The sequence below is a fragment of the Fringilla coelebs genome (assembly GCF_963513975.1).
Source record: "Fringilla coelebs genome assembly, chromosome: 11".
NCBI classification, from domain to species: domain Eukaryota; kingdom Metazoa; phylum Chordata; class Aves; order Passeriformes; family Fringillidae; genus Fringilla; species Fringilla coelebs.
The window spans coordinates 11,446,438-11,463,038 of NC_140037.1; the positions used below are offsets into that span (position 1 = coordinate 11,446,438).

General features: G+C 42.2%; 3 protein-coding genes across 4 annotated transcripts in view; 2 read left to right on the forward strand and 1 right to left on the reverse strand.

Moving 5' to 3' along the window:
• The first annotated feature begins 313 nt into the window (after window positions 1–313).
• On the forward strand, window positions 314–9,679 carry TMEM185A (transmembrane protein 185A). The gene is made up of 7 exons (XM_084212750.1): window positions 314–452; window positions 2,708–2,884; window positions 3,688–3,895; window positions 6,570–6,653; window positions 7,479–7,655; window positions 7,991–8,114; window positions 8,608–9,679. The coding sequence occupies exons 1-7, from the start codon at window positions 415–417 to the stop codon at window positions 8,850–8,852; spliced, it is 1,053 nt and encodes a 350-aa protein (XP_084068876.1). The 5' UTR covers window positions 314–414; the 3' UTR covers window positions 8,853–9,679.
• A 1,418-nt stretch (window positions 9,680–11,097) lies between these two features.
• On the reverse strand, window positions 11,098–13,833 carry LOC311157794 (EOLA-like protein). Of its 2 annotated transcripts, none has more exons than XM_084212753.1 (3): window positions 13,802–13,833; window positions 12,682–12,965; window positions 11,098–11,610 (listed from the first exon to the last, which is right to left on the reverse strand). In XM_084212753.1, the coding sequence occupies exons 2-3, from the start codon at window positions 12,932–12,934 to the stop codon at window positions 11,393–11,395; spliced, it is 471 nt and encodes a 156-aa protein (XP_084068879.1). In that variant the 5' UTR covers window positions 12,935–12,965; window positions 13,802–13,833; the 3' UTR covers window positions 11,098–11,392. The 2 variants fall into 2 exon arrangements, with proteins under 2 accessions (XP_084068879.1, XP_084068878.1); XM_084212752.1 differs by lacking the exon at window positions 13,802–13,833 and adding an exon at window positions 13,289–13,417.
• MAMLD1 (mastermind like domain containing 1) overlaps window positions 13,211–16,601 on the forward strand; it is a 243,929-nt gene continuing 240,538 nt past the window's right edge. Inside the window, exons 1-2 of the mRNA XM_084212749.1 lie at window positions 13,211–13,340; window positions 14,551–14,652. The gene's annotated coding sequence lies outside the window, so the exon portion shown is untranslated. The remainder of the gene's footprint in view (window positions 13,341–14,550; window positions 14,653–16,601) is intronic.

Consider the following 16,601-nt stretch of genomic DNA (forward strand, 5'->3'; position numbering starts at 1 on the left):
ACCCGCACGACTGGCTCCGCAGGGGCACAAACCCGATTTGGGCCAGAAAGGAGGAAAAAGTTCTTGGAGATGCTGAAGCGCCGGGGCGGGGCCGCCCCGCCCGCCTTAGCCCTGCCCCGCCCCAGCCCCGCCCCGCCTTGGTCCCGCCCCGTCCCAGCCCCGCCTCCCAGCCCCGCCCTCGGCCTTAGCCCCGCCCCGCCTTGGTCCCGCCCCGTCCCCGCCCCGCTCCTCTGGCAGAGCCGCCGCCCTGCCCGGCGCGCATGCGCAGCGCTTCTTGCGAAGCCCGGCAGTGCTGGGCCGGCAGGGTTCCCGGCAGAGGCCGTGCGCATGCGCGGGGCGGCGGCGAGGCCCGGGCAGGCCAGGCCCTGGAGCGGTGGCGGGGCCGCGCCATGAGCGCCTGGTAGAGGGGCCGCGATGAACCTGCGCGGCTTCTTCCAGGACTTCAACCCCAGGTGAGTGCGGCCAGGGCAGCGCCGGCTCGGCAGGGTTGGCCCGGGGGCCCGGCGGGGAGCAGCGCTGGCTGCGGGACCCGTCCGCTTTGGAGCGCAGCGCGGCCTCGGGTGGCCCTTCCGCACCGCGAGCTCGGGCGGCGTTTGGAACACGCCGTTCCCGGCCGGTTTCCTGCCCAGAATCACTGAATCAACCAGGCTGGAAAAGACCTCCGAGATCATCGAATCCAACCTTCCCATCCTCCGGGTGGCGGTGCTTGCTCCCCGCCGCTGCTTCGCCGTCCGGGCTGGGAAGGCGAGCGCTGCACATCTGCTTTGCAGCCCGCTTCCAGTCATCTGCTTTGTTATTGTGTAACTTTGTCGCGTTACTGCCGGGCTCTTTGTGGAGTCCGAATGTTTCACCGCGGTGCTGTGGCTCCGCACGCCCCAGCTCAGGCTGTGACCGAGCGGCGGAGGCTCCGTGTCCGCAGGTGTGAGCAGCCTGGGCAGGCGGGCGCTTCCTTCGGCCTCTCTTAACATTAACAATGCAGCCTGGGGCTCTGCTGGCTCTCCAAGCAAGTACGGACATGTCACTTTTAAAGAAACTGAGAGAATGAGTTAAATATTACCGGGTTTTACTAGATATTTTAAGACCACAGACTGAGGACCTGCAAGGTGGCTTGAGATGCTGAGAGTCCTGGAAGAACCTTGCACGTGAAAGAGGCCTTACACGATGCCAGTTCGAGTAAACCATGTTCAGTCAGTTGTTTAGACAAACGAAAGGGTAACCAAAGCTCCAGGAAGTGCATTGTAACAGAAGCTGAAACACACAATGGAAATATGTGTGGTCAGAGTAATGGAAAAGGAGGAACAGAAATCCTAGAAGCTTATGAAGTTTTGTTGCTGCAGAGCGATGCTTGCAGCTTATTTGGGTGCTGCGTGGTGAATGAGCAGGCCGAATGTTGCACTTTTGCAGGTGTCTTTCTGTTTTGGTGTGCCTGGAAAGCCCGGGGAGCAGGGGTATTTCACTGCTGTGTTTATTGAGGAGCCAGGGAACGTACAAATTGCACAAATATTCAGTGTCAAAAAAGGATGACTAGCCGAGGAGCTGGGACATCTCTTTGTTGCTGTGAGGTGTGACCGGTTTATATCATCCCATCCCGAGGTAGTTTCATCAAGCAGGCAGGGAGATGCTGACACAATAAATCTGTTCTTCATTATTAAGGAGCAGATGAGACACTTGTTCTGAGTAGAGACAAAACAGCTTGATACCAAATGTAGCAATCCTGATCTGATGAATGCTTTGTTATTTGATGTGAGCGAAGGTGGATAGTTTGAGTTGTGCTGTTGGAGAAATTGTAGTATTCCTGATTGTTGCTGCATTATTCGGTTCCTTAGGTTATCCATGTTTTAAAGTACATACAATTACTTCACTGAAACAGTGTTGAAACCTGTTTATGTGTTTTATAAAATAGTCAGTGAGCTTCTGGTGGATGGATGGGAGACTTTTCCCTTCCTGTCCTTTGAGGAAATTGCCTACTGTGTAATTATTTTGTCTGATTTTTGGTGGTACACGCAGTTGCTGTGCCGCTGCTCAAGTATTCGGATATGTTTATTCATTCTTAAATTGACTCTGTTATAAGCTGTATCAATGTAGCTATTTTAAATTTGTAAGCATCATCCTCGATAGTCCAGTGAGAAGCTTCAGTGTACAACAGGTAACTTCGCTAAACATTTAACCTGTTTGGGTTTTTCTCTTCCATAATACTGGTTGTTTTAACGGAGTGTTAACATTAAGAAAAAATTATCTGAAGCTGGCCCTATTGCAATTCATAATAACTTGGTGTGGATAAAATTTCTTAAATTATGTAATTCAGTTTTGAATATCAAAAACTACTTCATCTGATTGGTATGACTGAACACATTTTTTAAAAATGTGTTTTTGGATATCTGGTATATTTGTGAGGCTCTAATAATAGAGCTCCTGACTGAATCCTTGTGTAAGGGAACTATTTATCTCAGTCCATTCACTGAGATTGTTATGCAGAAATGTTTTTGCTGTGTTTCCTTGAAGCAATGGGTTTGTAAGTGAAACAGATGACATATGCTGTATCTATGATGAAATATTTGATTTTTTGCAAAGAAGCTTGACACATTTTCTATTAGGAAGTATCCCAGTGAAATTTCAGCTGTGACTGATTTTGTTGTCCTCAACAAAGCTAATTTGAAGTTGCCTGCCTTGATTCCTGACTGGGTTGTTTTCTTTGTTTGTTCAATAGCAAATTCCTTATTTATGCCTGTCTGCTGCTCTTCTCTGTGTTGCTCTCTCTACGTCTGGATGACAAAATTCAGTGGAGTTACTGGGCTGTGTTTGCTCCAATATGGCTGTGGAAGTTAATGGTGATTGTTGGTGCCTCGGTGGGAACAGGAGTGTGGGCCCGAAACCCTCAGTACCGGTAAGTTACTGATGTTTGTTTGGCAAAACAGAGGGAATCTCCTGTCCTGTCAGTCCTGTCAAAATAACTTCCACATCTTTAAATACAGCAGTGTTGAGGTTTGTGGTAATTTGAGTAGAATGTGAATTTCAAGATCCCAGGGCAAAAGAAAAATGACCTTAAATGAAGTGCAGTAAATGTCTTTTCTGTCTGTGGTGAATATTTAATGAAAAATCTTGGTGCACAGATCTCCTGATACACCCACATTTTGTGTGGTTCAGGTCTTGTTTTCCCCTTCTCGTAATGGGTCTAGTGGTGCAGGGAGAAGCTCTGTATGTGCTGTCATTTTACAGGCATTTTACTTTTAGTTACAGAAAATAGCTGTTGCAGTATTCTGGCTTGGGTAAATAAACAAATTCTGGGGAAAGATGTTGATTCAATGAATGCTGATGCAGAAATCAAACAGATAATTTTAAATTTAGCTTATTTTTCTAACAGCCTTTATGATAACTGACTGTTGCTATACTAGCAAAGAAATCCTGTTTTATCTGCCCAGCTATGGAATCCTTAAAACATTTTCAAATTGTAAATATCCCACTGCACCCCTTGAGTAAAATACTTCAAATGTGCAGCTTTATGGGAAAGAAATCCTATTAGGTCGTAAGCAGTGAAGTTTAATGGGTATAATGTATATGTTTATTAAAAACAAGTGGTTTTATCTTTATATTATATATATATCTGAAGCTCAAGGAAATGTTCTGGGATGTTTGCAGGGTAATGTGCTTTCTTACAGGCAAATAAATTCTTCCTTATCCTCTCTTCAGAGCAGAAGGAGAAACCTGTGTGGAGTTCAAAGCTATGCTAATTGCAGTAGGCATCCACCTGCTCCTGCTGATGTTTGAAGTCCTGGTGTGTGACAGGATTGAAAGAGGAACCCATTTCTGGCTTCTGGTCTTCATGCCCCTGTTCTTTGTGTCTCCAGTCTCAGTTGCAGCTTGTGTGTGGGGATTCCGACACGACCGCTCTCTGGAGGTGAGCCTTCCCTTCACAGGGCACTGCAGGGCCTGGGAGCAGCCCTGGGGCAGTTTGTCTCTCAGGAAAGCAAATTCAGAAGACTGCATCAGTCCAATTAATTGCACTCACCTGTAAATGCACTCATCTGCAAATGGCAATGAAATCAGGGTTAGGAATAATAGAACTTTTTCTAGTATCTTCTAGTTTTTTTCAACTACCACATTGCAACATGTTTTGAACCTGGTTTTTAATTATTTTGTGTTTTAATAACTCACCAGGAACTCTGCAGTATAAATCAATACCAAACACTTACACGGAAACAACAGAAAAAACTTCCACTGATTGGAAGCACTGTCTCTAGGCAGAATTGAGCTTCTAGAGCCCCATGTAATCAGGGCTGAAAATGTCTTAATTTCACAATCTGTGTGTTTGATCTTTAATTTGGGAATATGAATGGTAGGCAGGAGCATTAGGGTTTTATTTTCCGCCTCTATTTTATCTCTAACTCCCTTTGGTTTTGGAAGAACCTTGAAAGGATTCTCAAGGTGCTCCCACAATTGTGACATTTTGCAAAAAAATTAGAATTCATACTGAACTTTTAAAGGAATTTTTCATTTTGCTCTGTCCTCAAACTACCCCATGACAATTTAAAATGTGATTTTTAGATGAGGCTCAGCTTTTTCCAGTATTTTCATTTCAAGCGGCTATTTCTCTAACATTAGCATAAGATGAGTTTTTCACTAGAGAGAAACATTTTTGGTAAGTGATTGTTATGATGGCTGGTAAACTGATATCCTAAGTTCATTTTGAAACATTTGCCAATAGAAATTTATTTTGCAGGGTTCTATTACCAGTTAAGCATTGCTAAAAGTAAAATTTGTGTGGAAGTGCTTGCCATCTCCTGGATGATGCTTGATTGCCCATTGATTTACAGATGACTGCACAGCTGCTAAGTGCTGGCAGAAGAAAGTGGAATCCATAAAAGGCAACAGCTGTCTCAACCCTTTTTTTTTTTTTTTTTTAATTCTTAGTCATCTTCACCTAGTACTGTTCTACTTTCTCTTCTTTTTAGTCTGTGAAGATTTCATTATTTCCCTTTCATTTGCTAGAAACATGAGGGGTCTGCCTTTAATCCAGGACATCAATTTTTGATTTGAGTAATCAAAGCAGTTGTTAATCTATTATTATTTTCATAAGTATTTAATCTGAAATACATTATCTGCTCATTCCTGTTCTGCATCTGATTAGGTGATCAGTAAGTACATGCTGGGGTTTTTGTCTCTGTCATGGTGGGCTCAGAAAAAGCTTCCTTTTATGTGTTACACTATTTTATAGACAGTAAAGCACCATTTATTTAAAGCATGTTGAATTCATTAAGTTGTGAGCCACTACAACTATGTGTGCACTAGCCATATAGATCTCATATGTTAATTTAATTCTGTAAGCTATTTACAGCAATTGAGCCTCTGGTTTTTATATTTTTCTCTCTCTCTTTGCTCTTGCAGCTTTCTGGTTGCTTGGTCTTATGCTTCAGTGGGGGGGGTGGTGGTTTATTCTTTTAAGAAAGCCAGTGGTACAAATTATTTTAAATCTACTTTTTCAGTCTTTTTAAAGTAATATATAGTTGAACAGTGGAGATTTTGTAGTGGTCCCTGAAGCTGGCAAGTGCCTGCTGCTTGCTGGATTTTTGACTCCCTGAACTGTAACTTTCAAAGGCATTTATCCAGATCAGATCAATCATGTGTGTTAGTGAGAAGTAGCATGTAGTGTCTGCCTTCAGAGCAATCTTTCATTTGAAAGAGGCTTACATAACTGCATATTTTTTATTAAAATGAGTAATGTTTCTAGCTTGCCTTCAAAAACTTCAGTTAGACTTTTCAGATAATAATTCTGTGGTCTCTGAAAATCCTACCCATTGTAGGGCTGCCCATAAACTTTGGAAGTAGAATCTTGCCAAGTGTGATGGTGTTTCATTGTTTCACTTTGTTCAAGCTAGACACAGACTTTTTAAAAAAAAAGTATAATGAAGGGCTGTTTCTCATTGTGGCAAGCAGAACTCCTGAAAACCTTTCATTAACATTTTAATGAGAAGTATTGCTTTTCTCTGTTGCCACAAAATCTGTGTCTTCAGTGTAATTTAAAATATCTCTCAATTATACAGGAAATTATTTGAATTTGGATGTCATATTCCAATATTCCATGTATTTCTTTTCTACCCTAGATAGAGCTTTTAATTTTAATTAGACTTTTAATTTGGACTGTTGGTAGTTTTGCCCATTAGTGAAACTACAAAATATTCCAAAAGATTAATTTTGCTAATATTAAGTTGAAAGTCTTTTTAATACATAGTTTAATTCTAGCGCTATTTCTTGTACGAAAAGTACAGCTGTTTTCTCATGCTTTGCTTTTTTCTTTTTGATTGGTTTGGCTTTTCTTATTTCTCTAATCACTCTTAAGTGCCCCTTTTTTTTTATTTTAAGGGAGATCTTGAAAACAGCAGACTCTACATTATTTGGTTGGGATCACACCCACACAAATTTAGGGATGTTTAGTAATAGAAAATGTAAATGAATTTTCATATTTCAGTGATAAGAATGGGGTCAGAGAAGTGCTTTGACAGGTTCATTGGTTATCCTGGAAGTAAGTTTATCATAGTAAGAGTTAACTAATGTTTTTTTTTTTCTTTTTCTAGCTGGAAATCTTGTGTTCAGTCAATATTCTACAGTTCATATTTATTGCACTCAGACTAGATGAGATCATCAGATGGCCATGGCTTGTATGTAACCAGTGTTTTCTTTTTATCTTTTTTTAAATGCTGCATTTCATAAAGATATTTATTCTAGGGAACAGTTAATACGTGGTCAGTCCCTGATCCCATTTTTGCTCACTTAGCAATCCTTCACTGAAGGTCTGGCAGCTCATTCAGTGGTGATGGCAATCAGAGGCTGTTCTGTGGGCATGTTATCTTCTGAGGGAGGGGAATGTGCCATCAATTGCAGTTCATCTCTGAGCAGCAGTTGAAAGAGAAATCCTCACCCAAAGTTCCCAATGGGAACACTAAACAAGCCATGAGAATGACTGGTGAGTTAGAAAACTGATAAATACTTTTATTTGTTGTGTTACTATGAATGTAGATCCACTTACTGTGCAAGTAGTCTTTGTCAAAACTGCTGAGATGTCCTGTCTCAAGTGCCTTTAGAATACAAAAGTGCTGTTTCTGTAAACTACCATAAAACTGACAATCTGTCCTTTCTATTGTCAAAAAAAGCTTGAGAAAGGATTGAAACTCTTTAAGGTATCCAGTGTGGGAGTACTTGCTAAAAATCAGTTTCAAGTGCAGTTTGATCCCATGCAAAATCACAGAAGTCTTACCTAAGTTGAACTACATTGCCTTAATTTTAAATTGTTTCAACTTGATGGGGTTTAGAAAGCTGAGGAAGCCCTGAACTGATTATGTCCCAAAACAACACACTCATGAGCTTGATGTCCTTCTGTTAGACATATTAGTTAAAGAATTCATTTTCTTGTTTAGGCTTAATATGTAGACTCACTTTATTAAAAAAAACCAAACTGAAACAAATGAAATGTGTCTGTCTTTCAGGTTGTCTGTGTTCCACTGTGGATCTTGATGTCCTTCCTGTGCCTCGTGGTGCTCTATTACATCGTGTGGTCTGTGCTGTTCCTGCGCTCCATGGACGTGATCGCTGAGCAGAGGAGGACACACATAACCATGGCTGTCAGCTGGATGACAATTGTAGTTCCACTGCTCACTTTTGAGGTAGAAAAAGCCATGATGAGTTTGATGTGTCTTGTTCTTTTTTCAGTGAGTAATCAATGATGATTTTTGAACTTACTGAAACAAGAATGCTGCTCTTTGTTTTGGAATAAAATATTTACAGCAAAGATGAAACACAGTCGAGAATTCTATGTTCCTTTAAAGATTCTTGAGTAAAATCTGCCTCACACTGGAACCATAACTACATGCTTCTGTGAAGGCCACTTTTTCCTCACAGATGTGTGAAGTTAACGATTTCAGATCAGCATATGCTTTAAGTAGTTTGAAAGTGAGTATTGCAATTAAACTGACATTGTATAATTTTTTTTCCCATTTAGATCTTGCTAGTACACAGACTGGATGGGCATAATTCTTTTTCTTTCATACCCATATTTGTTCCTCTCTGGCTTTCACTGATAACATTAATGGCAACAACATTTGGACAAAAAGGAGGCAATCACTGTAAGTATTTCAGAATCCTGGAAACAGATAAAAATCAATGTATTTTATTAAGATTTGTTTTTTCAGAAAGAGCTTTTCTGCTACTACTATTTTCAGGCAATTGTAATAAGGTTTCAGTGCTTACAGTGTCCTCCCCTGTGGCACTGTTTACTTTGGTTGAGGTGCAAAGTTTTTTGTGTTCCTTCTCTGTACTGATGTGACCCGACACTTTGTAATGTGTGAAACGAAATAGATTCTTGCAGGGGTAGTGTAGCTGTAATATATGCAGATGGATGTACACACAGGCATGCATGTGCTGACATGGAGCTGTGCAAGTGCTTGTCCAGACTGTGTGTGTATTACCTGAACTGTAATGTATGATAGGCATAAGGATGCTGAGAAGCAGCATTAACAAATCTTATTTATATGCAAAAAATCAAGAGACCTTAAATAGTCTGTCTACTTAATTAATGTTCATTCTGTTAATAATGTAAAATGATTTTGTTTCTTTTAGGGTGGTTTGGAATTCGCAAAGACTTTTGCCAGTTCCTGCTTGAAATTTTCCCATTCTTGCGAGAATATGGAAATATCTCTTATGATCTTCATCATGAAGATAATGAGGAGACAGAAGAAACACCGCTGCCTGAACCACCAAAAATTGCACCAATGTTCCGAAAAAAGACTGGAGTGGTCATTACACAGAGTCCTGGAAAATATGTGATTCCACCTCCCAAGTTAAACATTGATATGCCAGATTAAGATGACAGTAGCATATTAAACTTGAACTGGTCATCAGCAGACAGATGTATTTCATCTCATGCCTTGTCCCAATTCCTTTAAAATAGATATTGCTGAATCAGTGGCTTGGATTACACAAATCAGAAATCTTGAAGATAATCTGAGTGCTTTTCCAGAAACATGTGGTTGTCTAATTTGTGAACCTTCCTAACAGGTTGGTTGCACGCTTGCCTGTATAGTATTTATATGAACATTTTTAGCAGTGTAATATATTGTTTAAAAGTCCTGTTGTGTACAGTATAAGTATTATCTAAAAGTATTTTTTTAAAAACCCTGTATGAAATGCCTATGCTATTCCAGGTGTCTTTTAGGTCCTAAATATACACTTGTTTTCATGTCTCTTAAATGCTTTGGGATGCCTTAGCATAGTACCTCTTCTTTCTCTGTTCAGCTGCAATCATCAGAGGCACAAGAGTGTTGCACTTCTGAGGCAACACTGGAAAGCTTTTTTTGGGAGGGGAAGTAGAATGTACGGTGACTGACATGATGCTTTTGATTTAGCTGTGTAAATATTCGTGTAAGTATTTCAACTTTTGTGCTGGTTTGGGAGTTACATGTTGTTTTTGTTGCGTTTCCAGTTTCAGGCTTTGATTCTTCTTGAGCAGCATGTGCCATTCTCCCATTAGACTGGCTGTTTAATAAGCTGTTTCTCACATTGTGTGGTCTATGCCAGAAACATCTGTGGTAGGTTTCACAGCTGTTGGTTAGCTGGTATAAATATCATAGCTTGGTCTTTGTTACCAACTTTGTGTTGGTCAGTGTAAATGATTAAACTTTTCAAGATAGGATCTTGTTGGTGTTGGCATAACATTTTCTTGTCTGAAGAAAGACCTGCTTTGACAGTGTGCCTTGGACTTACAGGTGCTTTGGAGAAATGGAGTCTACAAAATGTGTAATTTATAAAACCAGAGGTCTCATATTCCCAAACCCTTGCAGCTGCTCTGTCTGTTTAGGTAACCCACGTTTAGATAGGTAAATACCACGGGTCTCATTTCTTTAGTGTTAGATGGCAGGAAGAGCAGGGAGTGTGTGGACATTTCTGCAGGTGTTCAAGGTGTATGCCTGAAAAACTTGGATGCAGAACTTCCATTTCTGATGCTTCAGAGCTCCCCTTTCTTGCCTGTGGATCAGCTACTATCTGAAACCCAACCCAGCACTGTCCCATCCCACAGTTAAAATTTTGTTGCAGTTTTATTTTATATATATATATATATATATATATACTATTTTTATATATTTTATTATATTCTGGTTCAACAAATTAACATCAGCGGGATTCTTACTGGACATCCATCTGCCTGCACACTGCCATAGAGAAGAAAACCAGAGGCTGAGCTTGCACGAGAAACCACGTCCCAGGAGGAGAGCACAGCAGGGGCAAGGGAGAAGAGGCACAGCTCTGCACTGGGGAAGGCCTCAGCTGCCAAGCACAGTGCCCAGGCAGGTCCTCAGGCAGTGGTGCCTTTAGAGCTCCATCTGCTGCTGCTCAGACAAACATGGAGGAGCTGCAGCCTCTGCACCTTCACTTCAGCTAAGGCACAGTCCCCTGGGGCCAGGGAACTGCTCAGCCCTGCCCTGCAGTCACTTCCCACCCCTGCAGCTGCACTGGCAGCTTGCTCTGTCTCCAGGTCACAGCCCAGCTCTACCTGGGGTTCAGACCCTGGAGCTGCAGGCACTGGCCCTGGACCACAGCTCTGGCAGAAGTGCTGTAGTCCAAGGGAACAGGTTCCCAAGTGCTCCAGTAGAGTGTCTGAATACTAAGACTGCCACTTGTCCTGTTCTGTTTTTAGAGCCATGCCTAGGTGTGGCCTTGCTCCAGAAAATCAAAAGGATTTTCACTGTAATGTAGGGCATGAATTTTGAAAAACTCTTGAGAGTGCCAAAGCTTAGTGATTATTTGTAATTCTTCATACTTGTTTTAAATTCAGTATTATATTTTCAAAGACAACTAGTATTTTTCATCTTAAATAAGAGGAAAAAAATTTTAATACTTGCTCAATTTCATTTTGTACAAGCACCTTTTCAAACTGGCCTTTCTGCAATGTCTGTCAGGTCACAGAGCTGTATTCATCATATGCACATTTTGTGTGCCTGAAATATGAATGAAAAGAATCTATCCTTAAGGCAGGACAAGGAGTGGTCTGGGACAGATGTCCTATAAATTGTGGCAGCCTGCTTTTAAGAACCATTTTCCTATAATCAGAGATGCAGGTATCAAAAAATAATTTTAATTTACATTTAAATTGGCACAATGCGTAACTGTACATTTAAAAATGGCATTTACTGAGTTGTTTATACAGGAAAAGTCTAGAAAAATAATTTCATGTAATAAAGACACATCTTGTTTGTTTTGTCTCAAAAAAGCAGTTCTTCAAATGTATTTGCCATTTCAAATAGTTTTGGAATAGAATCCTAGACAAAATGCTGATGTAATTCACAAGTCAGCATCTTAAATACAAGTCTGCATTTAGGCAGGAAAAGATAATAGTAAGGGGCAACAGCTACAATTCTGAAGGGATCAGTTCTTCAGGGATGTCCACCTGCCACACCCCTTGTCTCCCTCTGGCAGGAATTGGTTCCAGGAGCCATCTGGGATTTGAAACAACAGTCAAATATTTCTGTTCTAGATTACTGAGCACAGCTTTGTTTTCCAGCTCCAGAATCTCTTCAGGAGGCAGGTTTTCTGGATAAAGTGATGTCTCTCCAACATCAATTAATCCTGTATATGACAATTAAAATACAAAATTAGTTAGCAGTTTGGTCTCCTAGAGAAAAGTTTTCCACAAGTGGCCCTCCCTGAAGACACAGAACAGCCAGTTTGTTACCAGAAGGGCACAGTCAGAGGGAGGCACACCTCCCACCTGTGCTGTCTGCTGCAAAAGGCCATCTGACTCAACTCAGGTGAGGAAAAGGAGGAGGAGGGCACAGTTAAAATCACCACAACCCAGTGCTGCAGAACTCCTTGAAAAGCAGCCTGCATGTAAGGAGACACAGCTGCTACCAAAACTCCTGAGCTACATTTCACCTTGGACCAGCTTCAGTAAAGCATAAAACCCTCTGCTCCTCTCAAGCCACTATTCCATTAACATTTTAAAATCATTAAACTATTTTGAAATTCCTACCTACACCACAATTAAGCATGCAATTTATGTTAAGGCTGAAAATCTACATATTATGTAGGACCCACAGTATTCAGCACTGCAGACCACAATGTTCAGTGTATGTGATAGAATAACTTGTTGTGCAGGAATAGCTACAAGTATTCAAATGACAATGACGAAGATGGTGTAACAAAGATACCTACAACTAAATAGTACAAAATGAGCACTAAAAACTTTTTAAGTGTACAGTGCACATCTGCTATATGTCAGCATAATTTATGCAGTGAAACATCACTGCCTCTTCACTGTGCTACAGAAACAAACTTCTTCACCGCCCAAATACCAAAAGCAACAGAGGGGGCTTGTAAAACTGAAATAGGATTTATTTATGTATACTTTAAAATGACATGCACAGCGCTGCAACATCATGAATTCTCTTGACCACGAGTACTACAGAATGGTTCAGCAAGAGTTCTAAGCTCAAAACGCAGGAAGTGTAAAACTGACATGTTTTGTGCTGAAACATACAGGAATTGAAATAGACCCCCCCCCATCACAACTCATGCTCCACTGCTTCAACGTGGTAAAGAAATGTCATAATGAGTGCAAACACATAAAGCAGATGTATATTTCAGTGCCTGTTAAGGGACTGAAAGTTTGTGTACAAAATATAACCCAAGGATACTTACCTGCAATAACTCCTCTGCCAAATTTTTCCCCTTCATCCAACAAATCTTTCAGTTGTTTTGGAGTCATGCCGAACCTATTCAGAAGAATTTCTTTCCACGTTTCATCTTCCCAGTCCTTAACAGCTATATGAATAGCAATGGTGGAGTTCTTGTAGCCTGCTAGCAAAGGACGCCAGCGAGTCTCTACTGTTTTGACTTGGTTTAGAAGCAACCCTGCGTAGGGCTGTCGGAAAGAAAGGCAACCGAATTTCATCGTGCTCCTCGCATTAGAAGCCGTTTATTTCCTGTAAACACACGGACACCCGGGGATGAGTCTGCAGCAGCGGCCGATGCCCGTGACAAGCTCGCGGCTCTGCAGCCGCGGAGCTGCGCGGCCTCCTCTCCCCAGCGGGCCCCGCTCTGCCCGCTCCGGGCTCCGCGCTGGGGCCGGGCCGGGCCGCGCCGCCCGAACTGCCGCCCCCGCGGCCGGGCACGGCCCCTCCCGGCCGCCGCCTCACGGCCGCAGGCGCTTCCCCGCGGCCCGGCCCGGCCCGGTTGCCCTGCGCTGGCTCCCGCGGGGAGCGCTCCGCCGCCCCGCAGCCATGGAGGCCCCGGGGCCGCCGCCTACCTGCGCCACCGGCTCCGCGCCCTCCGCTCCGCTCCGCCGGCCCGCCCGCACGGTGGGTGCCGGGAGCGGGGCGGGGCGGGAGGCGGCGGCGGCCCCGCGGGAGCGCGGCCGCGCCGTTCCTGCGGCTTCTCGGCCGTCCCGGGAGGAGGGATGGGGTTACGGCCTGGTCCCCGCGATCCGGAGTGGCGGGGCCCGGCCCGGCGGTGGGTGCTGAGGGGAGGCGGCAGCTGCGTGTGCCCTGCCCGGGGGTGTCCGGTGCCCGGAGCGGCGCTGCCGGGCTCGGGGATGCGCTCGGTGCCCTCCTGGCCGACAGCGCCGTGCCCGCGGCACCGCGGGGTACCCGTGCGGCTCTGCAGCCGGGCAGTGCGAGGCTTCCGCGCCTCTGGTCATAACTAAAATAATTTAGCACGTGAAAATTCAGTGGCTCTCACCTCCCGCTTTCTCTGGGTGCTGGTTTGTTTGGGACAGAATTTCACAAAGTGCCCTGTCCCTACTCTCTGGGGACAGTCTTACCCGTGTCCTGGTGCGTTCTATGGCGTTCTGCATCGAGGCTTTGCCCTTCTGATACAGGCGTTCTGAACAACGCAGTTACTGTTTGACAACAGGTTTTGTGTGTGCTGGCCCCGCTGTGAGCAACGTGTGGGGATCTAGTGAGCACAGTAAAATTCAGAGACCTTACAGGAAAAGAGAATTTGGAAAAGGAGAGGGTTAGAATAGATGTATAGTCCTGCTAGATGTGTTCAGTTTTAATGGGCGGCCTATATATATAGGCTGAATAAAACAGCGAACACGTGTTTTTACGTGGTAATATCCAAGGTATACAAATGAAAGTGACCTCATTAAGGCGGACAGTGATACTAAAGATGGCTACTGATAAAACAAGTTGAAGAGTTGAGTCCTGCCTGAATTTCTGCAGATACAGAAGATAAAAAATTGTAGATGTGTCTCTGTCCAAATAAAATCGTGGAATATTCATCTCTCCTGTAAAGCCCTAGCTTTCAGCTGAGGGCGGTAAATACAACTATTTGGGGAGCTTTGCCATGCACACAGCATTTGAGAGAAAGAAAGGGAGGAGAGAATGCTGACCAAAAGGAGTGAGTTACGAGAGACAGACGAGGAAAAAGAAAAGTGTTGCGGAAGGAAAAGAAAAAATGGTAGTATTCACAAAGGGAAAAAGTAATGATGACCTTTCTTTTGTCTTTTGCTCTGTTAAATCACATTTCTTAAGCATGAGATCTCAAAGCTACTTTTAACAATTCCAGGAACTCACAGGTGGAAAGAGTAAAGTGATCTGCTGGAATTACTCTGAGAGAGATGGGCGGATCCCATGCTTAGAAGGGTGGAGTAACTTCACAGAGCAGAAGGTAGGACTAATTATGGGGGTTTTGTTCAAGTCTTTGACTTTGTGAATAATGGATATTTATTGTAAAACCTTACAAGTAACCTTAGTATTCTGTAGTTGCAGGGTTAAGTGATTCTTTTCTGATGATAAGCCCTTCACATAACTTTTGTGAGAGCCAGTTCTGGTGTATGCTTCAAATATAATTTCAGTGAATTTTGTGTATTTTGAAGTATTTTATTTATTTTATGGCTGATAGCATTTAACTATTGAGGCTTACTTTTACTTATTACCATTTTCTGAAGTTTCTGCTTCATTATCCCCTTTCCCCCCTGGATATTTCCAATATCTTGTTCAAAATGTTCCCTATGGAGCCATTCCTGCCCTTTATATAAGATCATAATAAGAAGAGCAATTAATAGATGACTTGAATTTAAGTTCATTGTAGTTTTTACAGGTTTATTACTTTAAATGCTTTTTTTGCTATAAGCTGTTTTCATCTTACTAGATGCACATGATTAGTAGAAGAACCTGTTGAATCTGTTTAGAGTTGCAAGTAATGAGCTTTCAGGGGGGTTTTGGTATTTGCTTCTGGTATTTTTCCACTTTATAATTGTATTTTATGTGGGGGTTATTTCTTTTGGGGAGAATATAGGCCAGAATGTTTTCATGTTGTGTAAGCAGCTTTGTTTCTATTCATGTCCATTATGGCATGATTTTGTATCGTGTTTCGTGACATAAATAAAAAAGATTTTTTTTTCCTTGATCTAAGGAAAAGTCTCCAGGGTACTTACAATCTCAAGTCTAACAGCTCTAAATGAAATATAAACAGCAGAAGATATGTGTGCTGCTACCAAAAGTGAATTAATATGTTGAAAATCTCCTCTCACAAAATGGTGTTACTTGGTTTGTAGAAACCTTGTCCCATATATTGGAACACACTCATCAGAAGACTTAACAATTTCTAGCAGCATGTAAATAAGGCTCTGTAATTAACAGTCCTTGTGTATTGTTCAGCCTTTTGTGTTGTGAGTGGTCAAGGCACTCTAGTAGGTTTTCTCAGGATTGAAGATAATGATTCAAAGATAATGTACAAGGTGAATATGAGAAAGAAAATTCATTCTGATCTTAGCAGATGATCAGTTTATGCTTGGCATCTTAGATGCACTTTATTGTTTTCTGGTCACTGTGGCTTTCACATGCTAGCACCAATCCCAAATTATCTCCTCACATACAATCTCACCAACAGGAAATTCTGCCACTTGTGTCTGTGCTTCCATAACCTCTCACTTCATTTCAATGCCTCTATATTAGCTTTTCTTAGGGTGTCCCTAAATTTAATTTTATAGAACAAAAACGACATAATTCACATTACAGAATGGGTTACTGCTTTCTGTGGAGTTAAAACAGTACCTGGTACATCATTTATAAGGACTCAGCTCTGATCTCATCTAGATAGGCAAGCATTGCTGTGCTCCTTGTCACATTCACTTAGCAGCTGATTTTACAGGGTTCAGTACCCAGCAATAGGGGCTGGGATATCTTGTGTCAAAATCAGGTCAAGGGACTTGATCAGCTACAGGTCATTTCCAAAGTGGGGACTGATGTGGTGCAGTATGTTCCAGGAAACTGAGGGTCAAAACTAAAATTTCAGCTGTTAATAACACATGAAATACAATTCAGTACAATTATTTGTATTGAATGGTCACTATTTTAATAGCTATTTGTGAGAATCTGTACTGTAGTGACATTTGAGCATACACTGCATTTTAGAACATCAAACAAAAAAATGTGAAATGTGATGCTGCAACTGTATTCTTCTGGCAGTAATTCCATCATAAGGACTTCTACCAGCCTTCTACATTTTGCCCCCTTTGCCTTAATTTTACTCAGTCTCTGATTCTAACATTATAGTTGAAATAATACTTACATTTTGCCAAGCTGTTGTGTATTTCTTTGTACTTATCATAAGAA

Coding starts and splice junctions, on each gene's coding strand:
- TMEM185A (XM_084212750.1), top strand. CDS start 415: ATGAACCTGCGCGGCTTCTTCCAGGACTTCAACCCCAG. Junction 453..2,707: donor TTCCAGGACTTCAACCCCAG/GTGAGTGCGGCC, acceptor TTTGTTCAATAG/CAAATTCCTTATTTATGCCT. Junction 7,656..7,990: donor TTCCACTGCTCACTTTTGAG/GTAGAAAAAGCC, acceptor TTTCCCATTTAG/ATCTTGCTAGTACACAGACT.
- LOC311157794 (XM_084212753.1), bottom strand. CDS start 12,934: ATGAAATTCGGTTGCCTTTCTTTCCGACAGCCCTACGCAGGGTTGCTT. Junction 11,611..12,681: donor TGGCAGAGGAGTTATTGCAG/GTAAGTATCCTT, acceptor TGTCATATACAG/GATTAATTGATGTTGGAGAG.